The sequence below is a fragment of the Pteropus vampyrus genome, unplaced genomic scaffold (genome assembly GCF_000151845.1).
Source record: "Pteropus vampyrus isolate Shadow unplaced genomic scaffold, Pvam_2.0 Scaffold181, whole genome shotgun sequence".
NCBI lineage: Eukaryota > Metazoa > Chordata > Mammalia > Chiroptera > Pteropodidae > Pteropus > Pteropus vampyrus.
Window position 1 is genome coordinate 2,754,052 of NW_011888962.1, and position 26,710 is coordinate 2,780,761.

Sequence of the window (26,710 nt, forward strand, 5' to 3'; positions counted from 1 at the left end):
TCCTATTATAAAGCAAATGAGGAACAAAGGGAACTAGCTGAGGGGTCTGACACAGAATGATTTTTTATTTTGGGGGGGGCGGGTCAACTAGCATTTTTATTAAGAGCACTTTCTTAAAGCATAATAGTATTTCGTCCTTCATCTTTTTTCCTCATTGCCTACATCATCTGTACCCTAAAAGGACAATCATGCACTCACAGCCAGTGTATACGTTAATACTGTCAAATCCAAGCAGAACCTACACCTACCCCTCAGTTTTCTCCAAGAGTTTCTCATGAAACTAGCTACCCAGTAATCAATAGCTAGCTAGAGAACAGAAGGGCTGATTATCTTGTTACTTCTTCAGCTCTTATCTGGGGATAATTCAGTTGCTATTACAGTAGTATACACATAGAAATGTCAGTAAACATACATTGAGTTGAAGTGATAGGTATAGTGTAAGTTTCCATAAGCAGCACATAGATTGTATAAGACGAATGGGACAGCAAACACATTACTATTATAATTTAAGAAAACAAAATAATGGAATATCAGAGACACAGTTAAGGGCAAAGATATTCGTCTTGCCTTGAAGGAGATTTCAGTTTTACCTACATGACCTTTCTATAGTTAAACACAAAGATAATCTCCTTTGTTTGCTGGGGAGGCATAGAGTCAGGGAGATTACTGAATTCTCTCAGAGCCACTAAGCTCTGTTAATTATCATAGAAGATGCTTGCTGAACGCAAAATAAAGACCCCACACTTAGGCAGGCTTTACTACTAGAGAAGAAACATCAGTAAGAATAAATGAAATGAAGTTCATTCAGGTACAATTCTATATTGAATATTAGCCTTTGATATTAATATTTTTACTCACATAGTAAAAAGGCACAACCAACAGTTAAAACTAAAAGAATGCTGAAGTCTGAGTTGAGCTTAAATTTAAAACCACTGGAAATGTAAACTAGCTTTCTTTTTTTTCAGGACCCATTTATAAAGAGCTCTAATAACTAGTATGTTTAGTTTTAAAGAATAAATTTCAAAATGCCTGTGGTAGCTAAGGCAGTTACCTTGGAGCATGCACTAGGACACAGGTGTGAGCTGAGGAGAAGCGCAAGAGGGTCAGGAGTTTTCACACTGGCTCTCACTACTTTACTTGGTTGGGGAGGCCACCTCATTTTTCTGAGCTATTCCCACCAACTGCAAAATGCTAATGATGCCTGTGTCACAGGGGAAGGATGACTGCAAGCACTCTGTAAAGGATGAAGGTTCCCCAAGTGGTAATAGTGACCACTTTTAACGCGCACACGCTACAAGCACATCCCTCATTCTGCTGGCAAAGGTTTGAGCATGCAGGAAATTCAACCATACTTGCAATCTGGAGCCTACTCTCTTCTCTGGCACAATATACACACTGAAGATAAATTTATTTGTTTATAACTGGCCTTATTTTATAACAAGTTCATGTGGCAATAAAAAATGTTAAAATTTTTCACTGATGCTCCCTGCATATTTTGGAAAACCTAAAAGTAATTTAAATAGATCATGAAATTTGTGTTCTGATGTAACTCAAACCCATCTCCCAATTTAAAAAAAAAACCAGTATGAATAAAAGATTATCATAAAGGTTGGAGTACAGTATTGGAGTCGAACTGCCAGGGTTCACATCCAGGTTTCACCACCTGCTAGTTGCCAAGTTATTGCACTTCTCAGAGTCTCTTTCTCACTTATAAAATGGGAATAAAAAATGCACTTACTTCACAAGGATGGTGCAAGGCTTAAATGAAAGAAGCTATACAATGCACCTAGGCACATAGGAAGTTAACTATTATTCCTACTTCCATTAGGACAAGACAGCAGGAGAATACTGAACTAGGATGTACTAAGGTGAACTAAGCATGGTCTGTTCCTGCTCATGCTCAGTGCCCCACCTCCTGACAATGACTAAACCTCTCTAATGCCACCGTGATACTTAGAGCCAAGAGGCTGTACTTTTTAATTCTAAAATGCTGTAACCTCAAATTCTGATGCTTTATTTCTACCCTTTGAAAGCACTTTGACATCCATCATCTCATTCGATCTTCTCAAATTCTGGAAGTAAGAGAGGTATTATTTCTAGTTCACAGATGAGGACAGTCAAACTCAAAGTGGTTTAAGTAGCTTTACTCAATATCCTGCAGAGATGGTAGGACAGTACTGGAGACGGCTATGACAAGCCTGAGCAAATAATAACATCTTACCACAATAAGCAGTTGGAGAGCAGGTTAAATAACTTTCAGCTAAAGAGACCTGGCAATTCCCTATCCAAGAGCTTATGGCAGAAAGAAGAAATCAGGTATGTCCATAAGGAACTTTTGAATATAAACTGCAATTTGATTAGGCTTTTCATTTTAACTGAAACAATAAAGGAAACAGTAAAGTTCTGTAACAGAATAATTTTTGTTTTCAAAATAATATCCACATTGTCTCACCTTCAAGTAGGGCTACTTGACTCCTGAGAGGCCAAAGAAGAATTCTCATGAAATTCATCTGCTTCTATTTTTTTTTCATTAGTTCTACATAAGCAATCACAAACATCTTGAATGTTCAAAGGGGTTTTATTTTTTTTAAAGTTTAAAGTTCTAAGAGAAAGAAACAGTCAATGATTACAAATACCATTTTTAATAAGTGCAGAAGTTAACATGCCACCAATTTTTTGAAATGGCAGTCTAAAGGCCCATCTGATGGTTTGATTAAACTTGAACTATAAAATAAACAATTAGGAAAACATTAAGTTATAAATCAGGGGTTAAAAAAATTTAATTCTAGGTCTTTTGTGGTCCATCTTCCTCTCTCAAAGTCTACCTACCTTAAAAGAAGCCTGATTAGGTTTTGAAGTTTACTGGTTCTAGGGATTGACTCCAGCCGCTGCCACCACTACCACCAGCCCTTCCTGCTCTCCATCCCATTCCTGACCTGATCTCCCAAAAATGTCTCATTGGCTGCTTCTATCCTCCAGTAGGCAAGAACAGGTCAATATGTTTTTGAACAAGTCTAATTCAGGAGAATTAAGCAGTTCTTAGCAGTATCAGGAATGATCTGTGCCAGGAAGTCCACCCTGGCTTCAGCTGCATCATAGCAGCCAACCCCTTTGTTGCCCAGGATCCAAGGTGAGATCTCGCAATGTTTCACTTCCCAGATGTATGGGAGAGACTCCAAAATAGTTACTGGGCTGCAGGGGAGAATATGAAAGCCACAGCAACTAAGAGCACTGACATCATCATTTTTGCCATGACAATCACAGGTGACATAGTACAGTACTCGAGACTGAGGAGAGTTGGTGATGGCTATCAGGTCTCTACAGTGACCACAGTCTCTGAACCTAAATTCACACACATGAGCCTAAAAAAAATTTATCCCACTTTCACAGGTAAAAGTTGTGGAAGAAAGAGTTGCAATGCTGAAATCATGAAATTTCAAGGATTATTTTCATAGTTTGTGGAAGGAAGACAATATTGTATTTAAAAAGATTTGACACATGTGGCCATCTAAAAATATGGGAAAGAATTAATCAACATTTAAATATATTTCTTAAGCAGAAACTTTTTACAAGACGTAAGTGCTATTATCAATGTTTTTAATGTAGGCAATTTCCCATAGTACGCTAAAAAAAAAATCAATCCTATATTAGGTATTTAAAAAATCAATACTTGATGTCTTTGGGCTTTCTTTTGTGACAGTTAAGAACTTTCTGGCTTTGACCAATATAAAATGTAGCTCACATGCTCTATATTCACATGAAATGATATATTGGGCAAAGGTAACTCAGTAGTATGAGGACAGAAAGTCAGCCTAGGAAAAAAAGTAAGGTATAGGTAATCCAAAGTACAAAACAGAAGATTTGATTACAAATACAAACCCTATCAATGCTCAATAGATGATTTATAAAATGAGATCTATTTTTAATAAAGAACTAAGAAATACAGGAAAAAGTGTGAGTGTATTGGCGCCACAGGAACCTTGCTATAGCACAGAATTCAGTGTAAGTGGCTCACTGAAGACCCAGCAACAGCAAGTCCCAACAATAATTTGCCAGTGTGGAGTCAAGACAGCATTTTAGCAAGGGTGTGTGTGTGTGTGTGTGTGTGTGTGTGTGCGCGCGCGCGCGCACATGTGTTGTGGGGTGATGGTAAGAAACAGAACTCAGTAAAAACAATTTCATCTTGGCTCAGAGTATGGCCAACCATATGCTCTACTTAGATAAGAAAGTTCTACTAATTTGTTTTTAGTAATTAAAATCTGTGACATTCAACATTTTGGGGAGCCTTCAACAAGAATAAAGTACTACATTACACAATGTAATTCTGAATACATTTCTTCAGCAAAGTTGCTGCACTTAGAGATAAGCTGACTTCAGACACTAATGGTTTTATATCTTATCACCAAAACTTGGCCCAGGAAGTAAGAGAGAAAAAAGCAAGCAAGAAGTTTTTGAGCATAAACCTTTTCTCTTTGATGCCAAACTGCCTTTAAGGACCTAAGCCCAAAAAGAGAAGGTTTTGTTCCCATGTGTCTTTGGCACTGTTTGAAACTCTCCTAGCAAATCCTCTTGTAGTGAAGAAAATGTTCTATTATCCACTTATAAAACTGCAAGATGATTTCAGTTTGCACTGTGCAAATGACAGTCTAGCTGCCTTATTTATTGGTGACAAAACCAGTTATCCAATTGGTGACATAGTCAGTTATCACAGTCACAACAGGCTAGAAGGATGGTGGTAAGGCAACTAAGACTCAAAAGGACTTTCTTTGTTCTATTTCTTATCATAGTCTTGTCCGGAAATCGTATGCTGGTACCATGTAGTAAATGCTCCCAAATATTTGAATAACTGATCACAGTGATCAAAACTAGGGTCTGCATGGGTTGTGACAGAAGCAGGCAGGGTCAAGTTTTCTTTACTACCAGGAATTTAATACAAACTACCCTTGGATGTCCATGTGCTCAGCAATGAATTATAAGCAACTTCATTCAGTTCCGTGTATGAAGAGTATCAATGGGCAAGAGAGTTTGGTGTAAATATGCTTCAACTGGGTACAATCACACAATTAAAACAGTTAAAAAGTCCTATTCCAAATCTGTTTGAAAGTCGAAATTTTCTAGAACTTGAGCCCCAAATTATTAGATTAAAAAGAAAAAAAAAGATTCACAGTGAAATTAATACTTTCCAGTAACTGCAAACTCTGTCTAAATTATGTGAAAAGAACTCTCAAAATAAAATTAAATCTTAAGTTTCACAATTAGGAAAGAATACAACTGTCACTGAACAATGTATTTTATGTATACATTGTATACATAATATACAACAAAGTAAAAAAGTCTGTGTATATATGTTTTTATGAAAAAGTCTTTATAAAAAACAGGAAAAGTCAAAGGGTTGCCTTGTTTATTGGAGGTTATCCTTGGGTAATGTCCCTTCTTATACAATTAATGTTGAGAGAAAAAAAGGTAGTTTTTAATGGTAACGCTGCCAAAATTAGATTTAAAATTATTTTCAAAACTGCTCTCTAACCTATTTACTAAACAGATATGCTAACTACTTTGCCCTAATTAATTTTCTCCATTTGCAAATTACTATTCCCCCAGCATAGTTATGTTTTAAAAAAATAGTTTTGCATCATCTAATGTCAGTTAACAAATATGATTTCTCTCTTTTCTGAGCCTTCATTGCTTTTCATTTGTATTTCTCCATATAGTTGGTACCCAGGTTTAAAATTCCAAGAGTTTATAAGTTCAAAAAAATTAATTGTTGCTTCAATAATTATAACTAAATTTATCCATAATAAATAATTTTCAAATTAAATTTTTGGAAAGTTGCTAGAGCTTGAAGGGAACTAAGACATTATATAAGCCAACTTCTTCTTTCCACAAATAAAAAAATGTCCCAGGAGACTGGCATTAGGTCCTCACTAAGCGATGAGAATCCTGATCTAGGTACTCCCAAGGACATGCCTATTCCGTATCACATAATTCTGAAAGCTGAAGTTTTCCATTATTCTAGTAAATAATTTCAAAATAATGGGGAAAAGTAAATTGTTCTCGAGATGATGCATAATTTGTACAAACTGCCTTTGCTAAAATAATAACTGGTAAGGTAACTGTGAGTCTCTTAATCTCGTCATCTGTATAGTCAGAGGTTTAAGTAGCAAGTCTACATAGTTACGTGCAATAATATTAGTGATAATTAATGTTCACTGATTGCTTTCTGGTCAAGAATCGTGCTTCATTATTTCATCTAATCACCATCACTCACCCCATCTTCTAGAATGAGGAATTTGAGGTTCAGAGAAGTGCCTTCTCTGGAGCCCAACGGTAATAAGTGGCTAACAGGTCAGACTCCTAGGGTCCAGGTTCTTAACCACAATATTGTGCTGTCTGTCTCTGAAATGTAAATGTACAGTTCCAAAACTACATTCAGGATGAGAGTGGATGGGATTCATTTCCCATGAGAACATTTCCCAATCTGTGAAGCTCTGAAACTATGAGGAACTGTTGGAAGAGCAAAAGCCACAGCTCCCAGACTTGGGGCCTCAGACTGTCTTGTACCACCTCTGAGATAACTCCTCCTTTGGGCCTCCTGACCCACTTCCTAGTGCACTGTGGTTACCAGTCACACTGCAAAGGCTTTTTATTTTGTCCTAAGCATGGAGATCTAAGAATTGGCCAGTGGGAGCAATAAGGAGGAAAAAAGCCCTGCATGTTCTCTGGCCAGAGCCAGAAATCCGTCCCCAGCAAAGTTCCTGAGCCCAGTCTGCACCCTGCTCTCCACCTAGAGGGAGCTACCTGGACTACATTTGCAGTGCTCCAGATAAGTGCAGGCCTTGCAGGCCTGTGTGCGCTCTCTCCACATCCCTCCACCCTTATCCCTAGGGTACAAAACTTCCCTACAAGTCCCTCTACCTGTTAAACTCCTCCACAATCTTCAGGAGTGGGCAAGAACCTTCCATTTACCAGGAAACACTTTCTGCACCCCTCTTATTCTCAGCTGACTGAGTCTGGCACTGCCCTTATCATCAAGTAGACAATTCACAGGCTTTCTCCCTGCTGAGTCCCCCACAACCTGGTACCTGGCTCACAGCAGTCACTCAGAGTGTTCTTGAAGGCATGATCTCTGCCCATGTCTTGAGTGATGACACATCCTTTGACAACAGGCATTCATCTTGCCATGTTCACTACTCTGCCCACAGACTAGATAAAAAGAGACTTGAAACAATCCCACATTTGATGTACCTGTTTTCCTACAACATATCAGCTCCCTGGAACTTTGCCCACGGAGGCCTGGCAGCTGATATAAACCTTGTGACAGAAATGCCGAAGCCACAAGCAAGTTCTATGCTTGAAACATTTGAGTACGTTTGTTCTCTGAGTTGAGATGGTTTTGGATTATTCTCAATAATAGCAATATACTGCTTGGTACCAAAATATTTTCCTGAGACTACATACATCTTTGAAATTTTAACACAAATTAATAGGAAAATCTAATTCACTTTACAATAATATATATTTTATAAAAAACTGTAAATACTTGTTCGGCAAGACATAATTGTATATCTGACAACAGGAAAAACTGAAAAGGTTTAAAAGTAGCAAATCTAACTCAAGACACTGAGGAATTCTAAACAAGAGTTCAGCAGAATTCAAAACACAGTACTGACTTCTGCAAATAGCCACATTTATATATCTAGAATACCAATAACTATTATAAAGAAAACAAAACCATATTAAAAAATATCTCAAAGAGGAGACGAAATGAGTATTCTAGATAAAGGAAACAGCATTTACCACAGTTGAGAAAAAAAAAGCGCAAGCTAGAGGAACAAAAAAGTTAACGTGACACTGAATGATTGGAGCGCGGTGTCCTGGAAAGGGGAGCAGAGACAGAAGCACAGCTGATCAGCAGGGGCTTCTGATCTACATGAAGGAGTCTAGATTTTGTTCTGAGGATGAAGAAAAAGTTTCAGGGTCAGAAGTATCAAGATCAGACTTGTACTGTAGAAGCCTCCTTCTAACTGCAGTGTAGAGAAAAGACAGAGGAGGATGTGTCCAAAAGGAGGAGGCTGGTTAGAAGGAGGCTTTGCAAGAACTGGACGAGGTGATGGCGGCCTGACTCTGGGTCAGCAGCTGTGGGGTGGATTCTAAGGCTGGCAGGTAAGTGGCAACATGAGAACTGGAGCCTGGACGCTGAGGGTAAGAAAGCCAGAGGAGTAAGAGCACAGCAATTTGGGAGATCGTGGCAGGGATGAGCGATGGGCGCCCAATATGAACAGATTTGAGGGGAGGATGGAGTGGCTGGGGAGGACAAGGATTCAGTTTGGACCCAGTACCTGGCAGAGCTGAATCTCCTGGAGAAACTGTCCCAGATGCAGTTGGATACAAGGTTCTGTCACTGAAGCCAAGACATTTTAGGCATCAAAATATTAACAAGAACAAGTCAGCAAAGATACAGCTAATAACTTCCTCACACATCCTTTTCTCTCTAGTCAATGACTTTATTTAATCTTTGTACAAAACTTGAAATGGGTTATTTAGGAATTTAGGCCCTTAGAGCAAAAAAAAATATTTGAAAGAAATGTATTTGGAAATTTCCAAATATTTGAAAATCTAATACGTAATAAAGGATACTTTTAATCAATAAATAGTGCTGGGACACCTAGCCAATCATTTGGAGAAAATAAAGTTGGAATCCTATGCCGCCCTGGAGCTTCAGATGGATCAAAGATTAAAGTATATTTTTAAATCTACGAAAATACTATGAGAAAACACTGATGAATTTTTCATAACTCTGCAGTAGGAAATAATAACAGCTAATACTTACAGTGTTTGCCACTCACCAAGCATTGTTTTAAGAACTATACAAATACTTTCGGTCCTCACAACTCTGAAGCAGTATCCCCATTTTACAGTTGAGGAAACTGAAGTGCAAAGAAGTTAGCTTCAAAGTTATACTACTTGATTGTGGTGAAACTGACTAGAACTCAGGCATCTGTATTCTTAACCTCTACATAGCACTTCCTTCCCAGAAGGTCATTCTCTAAGACCTAAACACAGAAACAATAAAAGAAAAATATGATAATTGAAATCCATAAGTCATAACACAAAAATGGAGGAAAACAATTGCAAAAAATGTCAGAATTAACATTCTAATATAAAAGGATGCATATAAATCAATAAGAAAAATGAACAATTCTTCCCATTTGTGAAAGGAAATACACAAAAGAAGTCTGAAATTGTCAACAGACAAGTTGTACAATGATGCTAAATAGCTAAGAACTGTAAATAAATCATCTTTCATCTACTAGAATAGCAAAAATTAAGGACTGATGATATCCAGTGTTGGCAAGAATATAGGGCAATGGGCACTCTCACAAACTGTGAGGTAAATGTAAACTGATGCATGTTTTATAGGGTAATTTGGCTATATGATCAAAATTTTAAATATGCATGTCCAGCAATCCACTTCTGAATGTTTACAGAACTAAACACGCCAATACATCAAAATGTACATACAGTGGTAGTCACTGAAGCTTAATATAACAACCAAAAAGCAAACAATATTAATGTCTAAAAACAGAAAACTGATTAATGATATCCATGTTATGGAGTACTATTGTAGTCATTAAAAAGATAGCTCTATATTCATCATTAACAAAATACTGTTAAGAAAAAAGCAGATTGTATAGCTGTCTACATAGTACAATCCTTTTTTTAAGTGATAAAGATTTAAAATTTTTAAATTGTTCTGTTGCTTTCAAATCTATTGTCCAATTATGTCATTAAGTTAAATTCTGTAAATTCTGAATCCCAGAAACATCATAAGGACCTTGTACAACAGCATGGAGGTGCCAGTGTACCAGAATCACTGAAACAAAATTCCTAAATTCATTCCAAAACTTTTTCAGAAATATTAATATCTACATTAATGTCACCTTCTAAAAAATCTAAAGTTCAATGAAAATAATTTATTACTCGAGAAGATTTTAAGAATACCAATAGAAATCAAGAAAATAAATAGATGTAGCCAATTAAAGATTTCAAAGGAGGAAAAAAAGAATGTGAAATGTCTGTTTCAAAATATTTATCATCTCAGAGTACACAGACATTATGAAGGCTTTCACAAGTAGCCATCTTATTAAACCAAAAACCTTCCAGTAATTAATAACTTGGTCAGTGTTACAAAGCTGGAATTCACTGCCTGACTCCTCACGGTCTAACTAGGAGAAAAGTCAATCTATATTGGTGATGGTGGTGATGATTAACTAAAGAAATCATGGGGTATAATATTATTCAGGCCAGCAAACAAAGCACAAAAAAATTTCCCACAGAAACAATACATAAGATGATTCTAATAAGCAGCACCCAATTCTATGTAATTCTAAAGAAAACTTCATTTATTCAGTATGATCAAAGCTACAGGACTACTTCTTTCAGGTAATTTAGACATTTAACACTTTAAAGATCAAATACTTTCTACAATTATCTAGGATGGAAATCTTAATGTATTACAAATTTTCTAACTTTAGTTCACTAAGCAGATAGAAACATGACAGCCTTGTAATAATGAGCCACAGTAGCCATTATTTAAAATATCATACATAAACTTGATCACATTCATTTTACAAAAAAAGGAAACTGATATCCAAAAGATAATGTTGGAAGGTGCTGTGATTTAATAAATTTATGATCTTAGAGGCTATCCAGGTATGTGGAACTAAATGTTCCAACACCAGGTGGCCCCCGATTGCAATGTTTAATGTCTTCTCTCTCTCTACCTCCCTCCTCTCTTGCTGTCCAGGAACCTCTTTTTCACACTGCTAGTTCTTCTCATTGGCTGCTTTTAATTGCTGCATAATAGGGACATCAAATGGATAAGACTGCAAGAATAATATTTTAAGTGTCAGCGAATCCCGAGTGAATATCCTTGGAACTTTTCTAAGTGTAAAATAAAGAACTTTAAAGCACAGATTTTGTTACAAGCCCTTTGGTGGCTCAGAGCCTTTTTTCCTTACTTCTTAGTGCTAAACCATGTTCTAGATAAGGGAGGCTGCTGGCTTTAGTTACCATCAGTAAACTTTAAAACGTTTTCTGTTACGTGGGTTCTTGGCTCCTGAAATCTCATATAGTACTTGCCTGGCAAATCTTTTCTTTAATGGAAATGTGAACTTTTACTTATCCCAAGTTGAATTATTATCAATAACAAATTAGTAAATTTTGGATGAAGTATGGTTATTAAGACAAGAATCCTAAAAGTGGCATGTTTAGATAAAACATTCTGAGAATTTGAAAAAAGGAATCATTATATTAACATATAACACTTTTATGCATATATTCAAATTTATGTATGTACACACACACACACACACACACACACACACATTCTTAATCTCTCTCTCTCTCTCTCTAACTCCCTAGCAAGTGCAAAAGAATTACATATAGATAGAAAACTCTTATCTATAGCAGATTATCATGTAGTATAGCTATTTCTTTGAAACCAGGAATCCCTGACCCCCAGGCCATGGACTGGTACCACACAGCAGGAGGTGAGTAGCAGGCAAGGGAAGCTTCATTTGTATTTGCAGTCGCTCCCCAGTGCTAGCATCACCACCTCAGCTCCCCCTCAGATCATCAGGCTCCTAGATTCTCTTAGGAACACTGGTGCCAAAAAGGTTGGGGACTGCTGCTCTATAACACATTAAGCTGTCCTACTTCATTTGAGGTACTTGGTGTGTCTAATAATCCAAGTGTCTTCCAATGAATCTATCACAAATTGGAAACACCAATTGTCTATGCTTTTGCCAGTAACATCTCAGTTAGGTCCTAGCCTACATCTTACCAAAGGGGAAGAACAGATGATCCATAAGGTTGAACTTACCAGGTCATTATCATCCTCATCATTTGTTCAACAAATATTTATTAAACGTCTACTCTGTGCCAGGCATTTTGCTAGGTACTGTGTCCCTATGCAGCCATAGGCTGTGTCCACTCACGTCTTATAGTCTTCTGGGAAAGACATGAGATAAACATCACAACACTGACAGTGGGAAAGCATCAATGAGCTAAAATCTGAACAATGAGGAGTTAGGAGTTGACTTGGGACTAGGCAGTGTTCCTGGCAGGAGCATGCTGCACAAGCAAAGGCCCTATGAGTAAATGAAAGAAGGTAATCCCACAGAGAACAAGGGCAAGTATGACCTGAGATGGGCTTGGAGAGGCAGACAGGGGCCAGACCAGGCAGGGAGGGACTAGACAGGGCATGGTAAGGATTCCCTGGTCTTTATTCACATGGAAAAGCATTTGAAAGTTTTTATACTTAATTTATTTACTTCTCTAGAGGAAAATTGTTATAGCCATATTTAAATGATCACTCTGGCCACATAATATAGAGAACAGATTGGAAGAGGGAAAGTAGCATATAGAGAGCAAGTTAGGAAGCTACTACCAAATGAGAGATCATGGAAGCCTGCACTAGGAATGTGTACAGGTCAACTCACCAGCCTCTGAGGATGGACTGAAGACAAGGAGTTCTCAAAGACAACTCCTAGGTTCTGGTTCTGCCATAAGCAAGGAACATATCAGTAGGACAAGACGTAGGGAAAATTCTGAATTTGGTTTTAGATATCTGAGTTTGGATGGGCCACGCAGACAGTGAAGTATAGGTCTGGAGTTTAGGAGAGGTAATGGCTAGAAAAATAAACTCTGCAATCATTTGTGAATGGCCAATAATCAAACTAAAGGCATTGAGACTGGAGTGGGGGTGGAGGAGAGAGAATAACAGAAGCCCTAGGACCATCCTGAAGATCATCTAATAATATTAATGTGCAAGAGAACGGTGATGGACCGTCAAAAAAGAAATGCCAGGGTTGAGAAAATCAAGAGGGCTTCCTCATTAGCCCAAATAACTAGACACTTTCAAATACCAGAAACTCAATTTTCTCAATATTTAACAGTTTGTGCATAGCTCCAATTACTTTGTAACTACACTTAGTTATTAAATTATTTATTGTAAACTTTATGTTATTTACAATTGGTCAATATTATCAACTCCTGCTTGTTAAAAACCAACTACTGCTACTAAATATCAAGCAATGTACAAAAACGCATGAGAAACAGCTAGGCCTTCAAAACTTGCCTTAAGCTAGACCATGATTAGACTCACATCGCAGTATGTAATTGTAATCTTCCAATACACTAATTTTAAAATAACCACTTTGAGAAAATTAATTCATCCTAACATTCATGGACACCTAATGTTCAAGGGTGCCAGACATTATTCTGGGTGGTGGGCAATGATATAAAGAACAAGACAGTTCCTTGTCTATTAATGACTGATACTTATTATTCGGAATGCTGTAAAACCAGTTTGAAAATTATGTAATATATCAGTTAAATGATTATTTAGGAAATAAAGATAATGATCACATCTATTTATAGTCGAGAGTAAAGCCTCCACCTACTGCTCAATATCTACCCTCTTTTCACTCCACGTACTCATCATTACGCTTACATGTGATAAACTTAGTTAATGCACTAATCGCATCACTGTGTAAGTTCCAGGAACTTCCTCCAGTCTTCAAAAGGTTTGACTGTCTCATTAATTCCCAAGTAACATACTGTACTTTCAGAAAAATACACTTGATAGGTCTTAAGAACTTAACAGTTCTTGACACTCTACAACATCTCAATCTATTAAACCAAACTAATCAGACTGGTATTCCAAAGGACTCAATCACTAACGATACAGAACTCTCTTCCATACCAAACATACCTAGACCAACTGTGATATGCACAGAGTAAACGAAGACAAGGAAATCTTCTTGGTTACCTTACGCCCTAGAGCATATTTTACATTTCTCTACATTGTTTTCTTTACTAGTAGATTTGCTCTTTCTAATAAGACTGAATTTTAAAACTGGCATTGGCAGATACTGAGTTTCTTGCTCCCCATATCCCCATTTTTATTTCCTCTTTCAAGAAAAAGAAATCACACATGAAATTGCAGTTTCATATATACATTCCTCTTAAGAGTGTAGGCAGAAATAGTTTGAAACTAATCTGTATTTGGATTTCTTTATCCATTACTGTGGAAATGGAAAAACTATAACATATATCTATCCTAAAAAAAGGGAAAGAGCAAACATCAGCAGACCAAATGACAAGCAGAAAGTAGAACAAAACTATCACCCTTAACTACAAATCTGGAAGGATAATTAATTTCTCAGAAAGTTATAGAGTGGTACCACTATATATACTGCAGGAATCCAGTGTGGAATGCTGTGGATGAGATTCAGAGCACTAATTTTCTGGGTGCCACACTATATTCCCATTTCTCTTAGAGCATTTAACATGGTATTGTAAAACATGTTCCTACTACAATCTACCAACAGAAACAGAGGCTGTACATTGATGATCTTTTTCTCTACCAGCCAGACCATCACTACCTTGTAGAGGTTCATACATGTTGGATGAATGAAATCTAGAACACTAACAAAAGGGCAGGGTCCAGCTATACTGGAACAGTTTCTCTCCACTCTCCACATGTGATGACTAAGATGAATGAGTGATGTTAATGTCAGCTTCATTTTCTTCCACTTATGAGTTAATACCAAACAAATCAAGAAATCTAAGCAGCACTAAGCACTAATCAATGATTCTCCCTGCCTAACATGATGAGGTGATCTAAGTACAGTTTACTAGTATCACATGTACAAGGCCACGTTATAGAAAACTATGCACTATGTTATACATATCAGGAGACAAATATATTGGCAATGGCACTAGGTAGAGACCTATCAGTCTATTATGATTCCTGCAGAACAACTTCCTCCTTAAAAATCAATTAGTTTGACTATTAATTTGAAAAAGACAATGGAGGTGGCATTGAGTAGTAGAAAGAGTCCGTGGAGTCAGACCGACTTAAGTTTGAAGCCTAGCTCTGTCTTCTAGATGTGTGATAATGGGGCTTTACCATCACAGATGAGTTTCCAGCTCTGGAAAACAGAAATTACAGTGCCTCAGAGGGCTGCAGTGATGATGAAATGAGAAAAAATATATAACTCGCCTGGCACATGGAAGGCAAGGAAGATGAGTATGTAAAAGGTATCTAAACATACCTATATGCTCAATAAACATATTTTAGTCACAGCTAAAATTCTTTCATTTTCTTGCAATAAGAACACCTGACTAATCTCACTGCTTTACAATGAGCCATTTGCATTAATTCTGTTCCTGATTACTTTTTTCATGTTTAAAAGTGTTCCTAAATTATTCCTTAAAGACAACTTGGATTTATTCTTAATAGAGCACATTTCCTCACATTAAACTTCTACTCATTTTCATTTTTAAACAGCTCTAACTTTTAACAGGATATGAAAGAGGCCAGGACCAAGAAATACAATCAAGTCTAAGGAATATACTTGGTATACCTGATATTAGCAAAGCAATCCAAGGTTAAAGGTGCAATATACTGCACCTCTTAAGCAGCCTCTGGAGACTATTACTTTTCCATGCCACATTTTTCTATTGCCTTTTTCATAAAGAAATACCTTTTAATCCAAGAAAATGAGTTACAGAAATGCAAAAGCTGTGCTTTCAAACTCAGAGCACTTCTGAAGGCCCCATATTTTTCCTCAGAGGAATCCATTCCCCATTAACTGCCTTGCCACCCCATCATTTCTTCTTCTGGAATGCTCACAGTGTCAAGGACTGATCACAGACAGCCTAGGCAAGCTGTAGCTGGTTCTTCTGCTCTGGTTGAAAGCAAAGAACACTCCTTTCTATTCAAATTTTGAAATCTTCAAGTCTACAAGTCAGTGACCATTTCTAAAACATGCGACATATGCTTGAAGTGCTATGGAAGATGTGAAAAAATATCAATGAACAGGGCTACTTCCTGTTTTTTGTATCTAACAAAATGGAGTTATTATAGTGTATTGGAAATCATATATTGAGGAATGTTGGTTAACCAGTCACCCTTGCCAAAATCAGATATGAAAAGAAAACAGAAGTTGGCAACAATTCTAGCTCTGATATTTCTCTTTCAGAATTATATTTAAAAGGTTAATCTTTGAAGAATGCATTAATTCTCTTACCTGATTTAAAACAGAACTTGGAGACAATTCATAACTCCAAAACTCACAAATTCAAGTAAGATTAATTTATATAACTACTTCTATTGTTTTATAAAATCGCCAACTTAATTTTTAAAAATTTATTTTTAGGTAATAATGTTCCTATACTTCCTCTAGTAAAAAAAAAAAATCACTAAATCATATTTTTAGCCTAGCAGCTTCTAAAAGGGAGTGAAAGCTGAGGGCTACATGAGAATATAAAAGCAGCCTATGAAACAGCTTTAGTTTTAAACAAAAACTAACATTAACAAGTACAGCATATCTTGTTCTTTCATGGGGCCAGCAAATTGATAGTTAGGTTTTTTAAGTTTCAAAAATAGGATGAAGTAATTATATCTACCAAACTCACAAAAGCCTGTTCAATGGAGAGTAACACTGTAATTTTTCTTCAAAGACAGTAAATAGGGAGAAAAAAGTCCCTAATTCTGTAATATAAGGAAAAATTCCAAACCCTTGGGCGCCACTTACAGGTACAAAGTTTTCACAGATTTCAGTTATTACCCTGAAGAAAGAGACAGACTTAAAATCTATTTTTAATGATTATTTATATAATTTATATTTCACAAATGTATCTTCTACACTTTCAATTTCTACAACCAAAGATTAAAAACTGATGAAAATTCTGAAATTAAAAAAAATCATAGAATTTTCTTAAAAATGCAACAGGTCTTTAGACAGGAGTCCTCAGACGCATACCACTACTGAAACATAAAAATAGTTTAAAAAATCTTTTAGATTTTCCTCCTGAAAATATGAATATAGCTATTGTCAAAAAAAAAAAGTACAGATTTTAGTGTACTGCTTATAAGTGTTTATACCAATAGATTCAAATGAATTTCAACCCATTGATAAGGAAATTGGGGGAGAGGAGATCACTGTATTTCAAAAGATAGGGAATCGACATTTTACTAAAATCTTTAGGTATGACATCTGAGGTGAACGCATTAGCGCTCTGGCTAGTAAAATTCATTCTAAAAGATGATTATGCTGATTAGCTCATTATTTCATATACCATGCAATTATAATCCACCCCTAAAACAAAGGGGAGGGGGGAAGACCTAGATTATGAAATGCAAAACATTAAGCATAGAGTACTGTCTCTGAATTCTATCTGCCCCCACCTTAGTCCTCTTCTTCTGTGTGGAGACAACACTAAACAACTTCTATATATTACTTTTATAGTGGTTTCTCTTCTACTACATTCATAGCTTATTAACATAACTAGAATGCTGACACTAGCTAAATTACTTACTGTCTTCAAAAAGGTGGTCTCATGAGAATAGATAAAGTTAATTTCTCAAAGGTGAGGGTTAATATCTTTATCTGGAGTTCATTTGTAGTAACAATTGTATTCAAAGATTCATTTTAGTGAAGTTTTAATCCAAAATGCACAGAAGCAAGAAAATGTAGAGAAACATAACTCTTGTAAGATTAAATTACATGTACAAGTGTACACAAAACTATCAGTCACAGATCTTCCTTCCTCTGAATATTGCCAAGGCACAGTATATATCTTAGCGAATTTTTGGAGGGATGGGAGGAGCAATTGCCAAGCAATAAACTGTGATTTAAACAAACAACCAAGTTCGAAAAAAGTGCCAAATCACTTTAGAAAATTAACCAAAACAAACGATTCGTACTGTCAAATTCGTCTTACAAGGGAACAAACATGAGACGCAGTCTTCAAAATACTCAGAATAAAGGCCAGGAACTCTACAGGTCAACGGGTGACTATCACAAAAACATTTCCAGCAACTCAAAATATCCATCAAGGCTGTTCTTTGCATACATTAGTTTGATTTTCAAAACAAGGATTACCGCTGTCACACTTAAAAGAGTTTCCTTTAACATAAAAAGTTCCAGTTGCCAAAATAGGGTCTGACCAAAAACCGTGGTCTGAGTTACCTTACACATACCGTACTGCACAGGCAGCACAGAACTATCTGAGCCGAAGCCCACTTGCACTGTGGCCCCTGGAATCCGGCAGTCCGCGGGCAGCCCGCGCAGCTGCACGGAGCAGGAAGCACCGCACCCGCGCCACGGTCTCCAGCCACGCCGGAGAGGCTGCGGGGAGCAGTCACCACCGCTTTGAAACTGAATGGCTGACACATCCGGTCCTGGCGCTTACACCACTCCGCCAAATGCAAACTTCAAAGGCCAAATTCAAACTCCAAACAGAAGTCACTCAAATCTTAGTGGTGCGGTCCGCAGTCTGAAGAACACTCGGAGCCCCCTGGGGGACGCAGTTAGAAACCCCCACGTCCTAAAAGATTGCAAGCCCCAGCGAGTCTGCAGCCCGTCCTACCGCACCACTTTGACAGGCGTTACTGAGCTGTCCACCCAGAGGCCCCAGCGGCCGGCCCCCAGTACCTGATGAGGGGCTCCGCCTGTCACGGCCCTGGGGACCTCCTCGCTTTCTTCTCCGCCCTCCGCCGCCCCCTCCCTGGCGTTGGGCTGGGGCTCCCCACCCGCCGCGCCCCTTTTTTGACCACCGCCTCCCTGCAAGCTCGGGCCTCACCCCCAGCGCCCCGGGAGATTCTCGTCTGGGGCCGCCGTCCTGAAGCCCGCCCCCCAGCCGGGCCGCGAGGGCAGCACCAGTGTCCCGCGCCAGGGCTCCTCCGAGAGCCCCGATTCCAAGAGCCCCACAAAGCCAGCCAGCCCGGGCCCCCACATCTTATCTCGATCCGTCCCCGCAGCGCGGCTCGCACGCCTGTCACATGTCTGCAAACAATAACAAACTCTTCGGCACGTCTCCGCCCCGAGCCCCTGTTCCATCCCCCAGGGCAGGTCCGGGGCGCCACCCGACGCCAGAGGGGTCAAAGGGGGTGCCCGAGGGCTCGGGTCCTGGAGAGCAGCTTTGCTGCGTGGGGCCCCGGGACGCCGTGCGCCGTGCTGGGATTTCATTCATTGCCCTCGTCCGTCCGTCCCCCCAGGTCCCCGCCGCGCCCCCGGCCGTGCTGCTCACCCAGCGGGGGCCGCTGCAGGAGGCAGCTCGGCGGCGGGCGTCCGCTTCTCTCTGGGATCGGCCCCCACGGGGCTTGGGGCGCCGCTGTCCGGTGCGGCCGCCGACTCGGGAGGTTGGGCGCCGCAGCGGCTCGCGGCTCCGTGAGGCTGCGGCATCGCCACAGGCTGGAAACCGCTCCCGTCCGCCGCCGGGTCTGCAGGCTCCGGCGACGGGGAAGTGGAGGAGGACAGCGGCGACGCGGCGAGGAAGAGCGGCGGCTCCGGCAGCTGGTCCAGCTCCACACTCCGCACTTTGCGCAGCTGCCGCCGCCTCCAGTCCGCCCGCTCGCGGCCCCCGCTGCCCGCCTCCCGCAGAACCCCCGCAGTCGCCCCAGGCACGCTGCTCGCCTTAAGCGGTCCTCCGCCGCCGCCCGCCTCGGGGGTTGCCGCCCCGGCACCCGGGAATCCCGACGACGAGGCGCGATTCCCCGCCGCCGCCGCCATTTTCTCTCGCGGGCTACATTCGCTCGGCCCCTGCGAGGGAGGGAGGGGGCGGGGAGAGTGCAGGGGGCGGGCGGACCGGCGGGCGCTGCGCCGCTAGCGCAGGGCCGCTGCGCCAACTGCGTGAGCGCGGGTCGCCGGTCTCCTGACCTGTTCTCACTGGCTGGCGCCCCAGGTTCTGCCGTTAGGGACTGCGGGACCCCAGGCCGCAGGTGGAGGGAGCGGGCTGAGCGCTGGCTCTGCGCGGGGGCCGGCGAGGGGCACTCGGACGGGCCGCTGTGGGGGGCGCCCTGGACCTTGCGCGCTGCCCGCGCGACGCCGCCAGGTAGTCCCGGGCTGCACCGGCGAGAGGAGGAGCTTCGGCGGCGGCTGGCCGCTTCCTTTCTGCTGCAATCTCGGCCGGCTCGGCCGGGCTCGAGTTCGAACTTAGCTGTGTGTGGTGCGTTGAAGGGGACGCAGGCGAGAGTGTTTAGTCTGTCATTTGTACAGCTCTTAGCTCTGGACGTCGGGGAGTCCGGGCTCGAACCAGCCCCACCCCCACTCCGCTTGGGACGCGCAGGTGGCTCCCAGGCCGTCGCCCGCTGTAAAGCGAAAAACAAAAAGAAAACAAAACTAACGTTCAGCAGACGGGCTGCCGCAAATCAAAAAAACTCAAAGTTTTTATAAAAAGCTCTTCTCTTTTGCTCCCTGCCCCCACTCGTGCTACACGTAAAACTTCAGTGTCCTAGGATAAAGTCACCGATTTGGAACACCCATCTCACCCCCTCCCTCTTCCCCGGCTAGAGAGAGACCTGGAGGGGCGGGGTCCCTGTAAATTTTTATTTTTTCCTCCGCTCTCTTTGAGAAAGGCAGCGGTATACAGGACCACAGAGAGCACGTTTGGGGAAGGAACCAACGATGGGCCAGCAAGTGCCCGGTGTGTCATCCTCCGCCAGGTTCTGGCCCTTCCCGAATCCGACGCCTCTAGCGGCACGTCCCTCTTCCCCGCAGGGTCTGCAGTCCGTGTTCCCTCCGCCTCCGCCCCCAACCCTGCAGTGCCCGAGTCGCCTCACGTGGCATGTCCGAACCCTTCCAGCCCCTGGGGGCGCCTTGGTGATAAGGTGCTTTGGAATAGAAAAATAACCATTTGCAAGTTAATGATTTTCGACCTCTCTTCAGCAGAGTAGAACTCCTGTGTCGCGTTTATTTTCCCCCTCCCTTCTTTTCCTGGAGCCGGTTTGTCTGTGATGGGAAATCTCCCACAACCCGGAGCAGCGTCCCTAGATTTATTTCATGAAACTTTAAGACTTGGAGGGCAGAAGGGGAGGGTCCCTCATGAACAGAAAGAAGAACGTTGGTTCGTTAGTCTTCGCATATGCAGACAAAAGACTGAACTATTTACAAAATAATTGCTTTGACTTCTTGGAAATAGATGAAATTAAAGTCCCCTTCCCGGGTATAAATGTTAACTGAGGAGGATGGTGATATATGAGGAATTTTTAAAAACAGTCCTGATTTCATATTAGCTTAATGTTTTATATACTTCTACAACGTCTGCCATGAGGTAGTTTTAGATAGTTAACTTCCAACGGTACAAATTTTGAAAGTTTAGATAAATCTGTTAAAAGTTTAAGTCCACATTTAGGCTATAATTATACGCTCTTTTAATGGTAGCCAAGTGTATCATCCAAACCAAACAGTAGTTATTTCCCAGGTCTTCCCGGATTGCCACACCCACTAAATTCTAAATCGAAATGATACTTTTCTCTTTCCTATTTAAATTGAAAAACCTATAAATTTGCACACACATACTCAGGCACCTGCAAATGAAAAAAACAAGTAGATGTCTTTAGGCTATTGAAATTCTTTTAGTATTGAAGTTTGGCCAGAGTAACAAAGTAGAAAGGATTCCAGTAAAACATTTACTTTTATCCTCTTTATTTGTACACCGGGATGAAAATGGGGACCAGATGAGAGGGGTCCTAAATGCAACACTACCAACTAGCTGCAGTTCTCTGACCTCCTCCGTCCACCACACACCACCATGGGGAAATCTAAGTGGCTGGGCTTTCACCTAGTTTTTGGTGCTTTGAGTCATTTTTCCCTTAATCTTTGAGTAAATATTTGGGTTGTCATTATGCATCTATACACTGAAAAACTGATTTTTTTTTTTTTTAAGAAAAATAATCGAAGGACATGCTTGACTGAAAGGTGTTCTCCCTCTGCTATATGTTAATACAATCTTCTTTGAGGTGAATTTAACCCACGGTACCATAGTTTCTGACTTAAGCGTGAGTAAGATTCTAGCTCTGGTTTTGGTGCCATTGGATCCTGCTTTATATTACTTCACAAAGGCATGTGTCAAACTGCCTTAATTTGATTTCTTTAATGACATAAAGGAGACGTGTCTCTTCAAAGATTGCTTGTACGCTGAAAACTTCAGTTACTATTTTCAAGCCCTTTATTTACATCCTCTCTGATACAAACATTGCAATGATTTCATTTATGCGTGACAACTTCAGTAACCTTTATGCCAGGGTTTTACAGATCACTGCTGCCACACAGTGCTTCTGGGAATCACCTAAGTCACACTTCAGTTCCTACACCACATTCATTTGGAGAATCCAGCTTAATATTGGTGCATTTCCTCATTGTGCATAAATATCACTGACATTAGCATGAACAGATTTAATATGCTCAAAACACACAGAGCTAGTGGCTAGTTTATTGGACAAAGCCCTTGAGCCGTCGTACCTAAGACTTAGGAGATTTATGGATTGTTAAATACCTGGTTAGGCTAGATTAGTGTATAACAAAAAAAAAAAAATCCACATTTATATGTTCAAGAAATAAAGAATCACTAATAGATAGAAATTAATAACACATGATTAAGTAAATTAGTCTTTCTACCTCCAGTAGCTAACCTTGCAAATAAATTTTAGGCATCATTATCAGAGTAATTTTTCTAAAACTACAGTTCTAATTCTGTCTCCTCTTTTTAAACTCTTTAATGGTTTACATTACATAGAGTATGGAATCTCGATTTCTTCTTTCATTCATGCAACAAATACTAAGTCCTTTAACTCCTCTGCTGGATACTATGGAAGACTCAGGAATACCATAGAGATCAACATGGGAATGCCTTCTACCTTTATGGACCTCCCAGTCTATAACTGCCCTCAGCTTTCCAACTTTGATTGTTCAGTTTTTACCTTAGCTTGCCCTGTCCTGAGGCCTGGGCTCCAGCCACAAATATCTGTTTGCCAAGTCAGATCTCTTTTCTCCAGGTTTTCACCCATGGGGCCCTCTTCTGAAAATACTTCCTTAAATCCACCCCACCCCCCACAACCCTGCTTACCACAACCTAGGGCCAGGCCAATTCCTAATATCTGAAGGGCCAGAGTGAATACAGATGGAGGCCTTATACAACATTTTTAATTATTTAAAAGTTAAAATGTAAATCAACAGTAGAAAACATGTATCTCCTAGGCACCTATCTTGTTAAGTACATTTTTATCAAGACAAAACAATACTATATGTAAAGTTAGGTTTTTATATAACTGACATGATAAAACATCAAAGACAATTGTATTTAATTGCACATATCTGGGTATTCCATTGATAAGCTGACTGGATGGAGAATAAAATAAAGACATACATTAATTTCCTAGCTTTTATCTCAACAAAATTACTGCTTATGTCATTATAATTAAGATTGTCACATAATTTGTGATCACTTGAAACAATCCAATTATTATTACTAAGAGGCACAATTCTAAAATATGAATTTGGCGAATGTGAAAATTTTAAATAAAATTATTTACAGCTGATTTTAAAAACTTGAAAATTTAATGAAATGTTATAAAGTATTTTATTAAAATAAAACTATTTGTAATCCTAGAATTCAATATCCATAAATTTGCCAATGTAAGGAATAGCAACACACTTTGCAAGTTTTGTCTATACCTACATAAATACAAATATAAGTCATACACATTACTTAATATTGCAAAATGTTCCTCAGCATTTGTATGCAACTACTGTGAATATTGCCCTAATAGATGAGTAGCTCGGGACTCATGAAATGGAATACAAAAAGAAGCAGATGACTAAGTCGTTATTTAGGAATCCATTGCATTCCTGTAATCGGAGGATATGGATTTGACAAGTTAGCTCATTTGTCTCTTCTTCTCTTAAACATTCTACTAGTAAGATCCTCTCGGACTCCTAAGTGATATTGTTCTCCAACATCAGAAACAGCACAGCCACAGAGCTTCTCAACAACAGTCAAGGCCATGGGACAAGGCATATGAAGCCGTGTTTCTTTCCCTAGGGCCTGAAAAGTGCTAGACAAGAGAGCAGATGTTTAGGGTTATGGGTCATGCTGAACCGGCACTTTGCACCAGACCCAAGTGACCGGCGCTGCTGTGTGTTCTTTAATAAATTTGTTTTTCCAAATTTGTGACACATGGTGTACTCTAAAGCACAGTGCCAATGGCAGAGCCTCCTTCTTCCCAAGTCTGAGGGAGGTACTATTAAGTACCTGCTAAGGGGCAGGCCCTGTTGTAGGTGCTGGGAATAGAGAAAATGAGACAGTGAGTGCCCTTTTCCTTGAAGAACTTGTAGAACCTGCCTTGTGTTAAAGCCAGTTTAATCCATGTCCACGTTTTCCACCCATTTATGAGATGCTGGAGAGAAGGACCATCTTCTCTTGTTATCCTTGTCTCCCAAGGGTTGCTAGCTCAGTGGCTCGCATGTGGTAGTGCCCAGTTAATAGTCGATTTAGATGGTTACAAAACACCAGCTGTCTAAGACTCCTTAGGGTTAGACCGTCTGTCACAACATTCCCTTCCTAACAGGGAGTTCTCTTTCCTTAAAATGATACTACTTTATTTGCAAATTTAATTGTGCACTCCCTTTAGAAAATGTGAGATCTTATTTCTTTATATAGTCTAATAGTCTCTTGTTGGGGATAATTGGGAGCAAGACAAGGAGGGAGGAGAGGTAGAGAATAAAAATGAACTGGGAGTGGGAATCAAAAAAGGAGATGAGAATGACAGAAAAGGAGCAGAAAGTTTTGCAATGATGCCTCAGGGAAGTTTAAGGAAGATGAGGGGTGATAAACTCAGGCCTTAAAACTGTACTTCAGGGACCTCTGTGAGGAAGAAGGGACTATTCATGGCAGGAGGTAAGGGTAATGCTGGGAGTTATCAATTAAAAAGGCATTGAACATTTTGATAGAAGCCCATAAAGAGAGAGAAGAACATCTCTAGGTGAGTGTACTATCAGTAACACAAAAAACAAATCTGAAAGTTTGTGCAAAGGGAATCCTGAAAAGTTTATAAGGAGCAAAAGGAGTTAAAAATTATCAAGAATAATTATAAACATTTATTGAACATTTACTATATGCCAGTACAATGATTAATGCTTCATGTATATTAACTTATTTAATCTACACAATAACCATATGAGATAGGTATTATTATCATTTTATACATGAAGAAACTGAAGCACAGGGAGGTTAATTAACTTAAGCAAGGTTACTCAGCCAGGAAGTGGTGGAGGTGGGATTCAAACTTAGATACTCTGGCTCCATGGCCCATTCTTTTAACCTCAAAGTTGCTATATTTATTATTACGAATATAATGTATAAAAATATCTTTGTCGTTTTCCTATGGCTAGATGTTATTATTTTCTTAATGAACATAAAAATACGAGATCTTTTAATAGTTCTTGCCTCAATGCAGTTTTTATTCTCTAATGCTTTAAGCGTCTCAAGTGAAAATTTTACCATGTGAGTCTTTACTAACACACCACTTTGAATGGGGAAAGGGGTACTACATTCTGTATTATTATTTTTTTGTATTATTTTTTTAAACCAAAGTTCCAAGCGGTTTCAAATCTTAAATTTGAAAAATCTTTGTATACTAGATATAAAAATTTACCCTGAATTACTATAGATCTTAAAATTCATTATATAAAGAAATGAAAAAGGATATCTAGCCTAAATATTCTCTGGAAAGGTGTGGTAGAGATAGCTAGCCGCCCATCAAATTCCCTCTCCCCAACCATTACTATATAGCTGTAGATGGGGAGCAACTGTCCAGCTAGAGACATTTCCCAGTCTGCCTTGCAGCTAGGTATGCCCATGTGACTAGTTCTCACGAGTAGAATGAGCCATGGCTTTAATGTAATGTCACTGGCTGGGTACAGATGATTACAATGCCCCATGGGATGACAGAGCAACAGACTAAAAGGGCCCCTGAATGTCTAGATGGAGGACAGCCCCTCTAAAAAACTTGAATTCTTTCCCAGGAATAAAAAATCTATTGTATTGAGCCATTATTTGTTTAAATCTGTTATAGTAGTTTCTTCTATGCTAAGCAATACAATATAATTTTCTTTTTTCACTAATGCATTGTGATATTTACAGCTTTCTATGGGAGAAGCAGCATGACTTAGAGACAAGAGGGCTTCAGTATCAGCCAGGTCTGTGTTTGAATCTCAGCTCTTCCATTACTAGCTATATAACCTTTGGCAAGCTGTATACAATTTAGTCATCATTAATATGGGGATGTACTGTTGGAGCCTCGCCCATATCCTCTTACCCTTACCACTACTTTGTAGCACACCGATCAGATTTCCATGCCAGCAACTGCATTTCTCTGGCCTCTGAAGCTAAGTGGCTTACTGTATGTATGGCCAGCTGGAAGTGGGCTCCGTACCTCTTAACCTTAAGCAATAATTGGGAGTTGCAGTGGTATACTGCACATGGTTTGTACCAACTTATGAGAACCTCAAGTGCACATCTCTTCCCAACTATAAGTTCAGTGATGTCACATTGGTAGCTTAAAATTGGCCATGATGGTTGCCTTTTCCCAAGATGTCTTTGTCCACTACGGTGAAATGACCAATGACTTAGGCTGAAAGGCTGTGTGGCGGAAACCAAGAAGAGAGTGTTCACCCTCCACAAGTCTTTGCTGGTACAGACCAAACGCTGGGACCTGGAGAAGATTCATCGTAAGTTAATCAAGAGCATCTTCAAGTTTGGCCATGGCTGCTTCCAGACTGTGGAGGAGAAGAAAGCATTATGGGACCACTTAAGAAGGACTGAATTGCAAAGGAAGGAGTAACTTAATGTCAGGAAC

General features: G+C 39.8%; 1 protein-coding gene across 3 annotated transcripts in view; it reads right to left on the reverse strand.

Moving 5' to 3' along the window:
• MAP3K1 (mitogen-activated protein kinase kinase kinase 1) overlaps positions 1–20,652 on the reverse strand; it is a 74,658-nt gene extending 54,006 nt beyond the window's left edge. Inside the window, exon 1 of one of the 3 annotated variants that reach the window (XM_011371048.2) lies at positions 19,105–20,652. In XM_011371048.2, the coding sequence (XP_011369350.1) occupies positions 19,105–19,586 (482 nt within the window). In that variant the 5' untranslated portion in view covers positions 19,587–20,652. Of the gene's footprint in view, positions 1–18,044; positions 18,532–19,104 lie in introns of those variants that run through there. The other 2 variants (XM_023537199.1, XM_023537198.1) reach the window with 2 other exon arrangements.
• Positions 20,653–26,710: the final 6,058 nt, after the last annotated feature.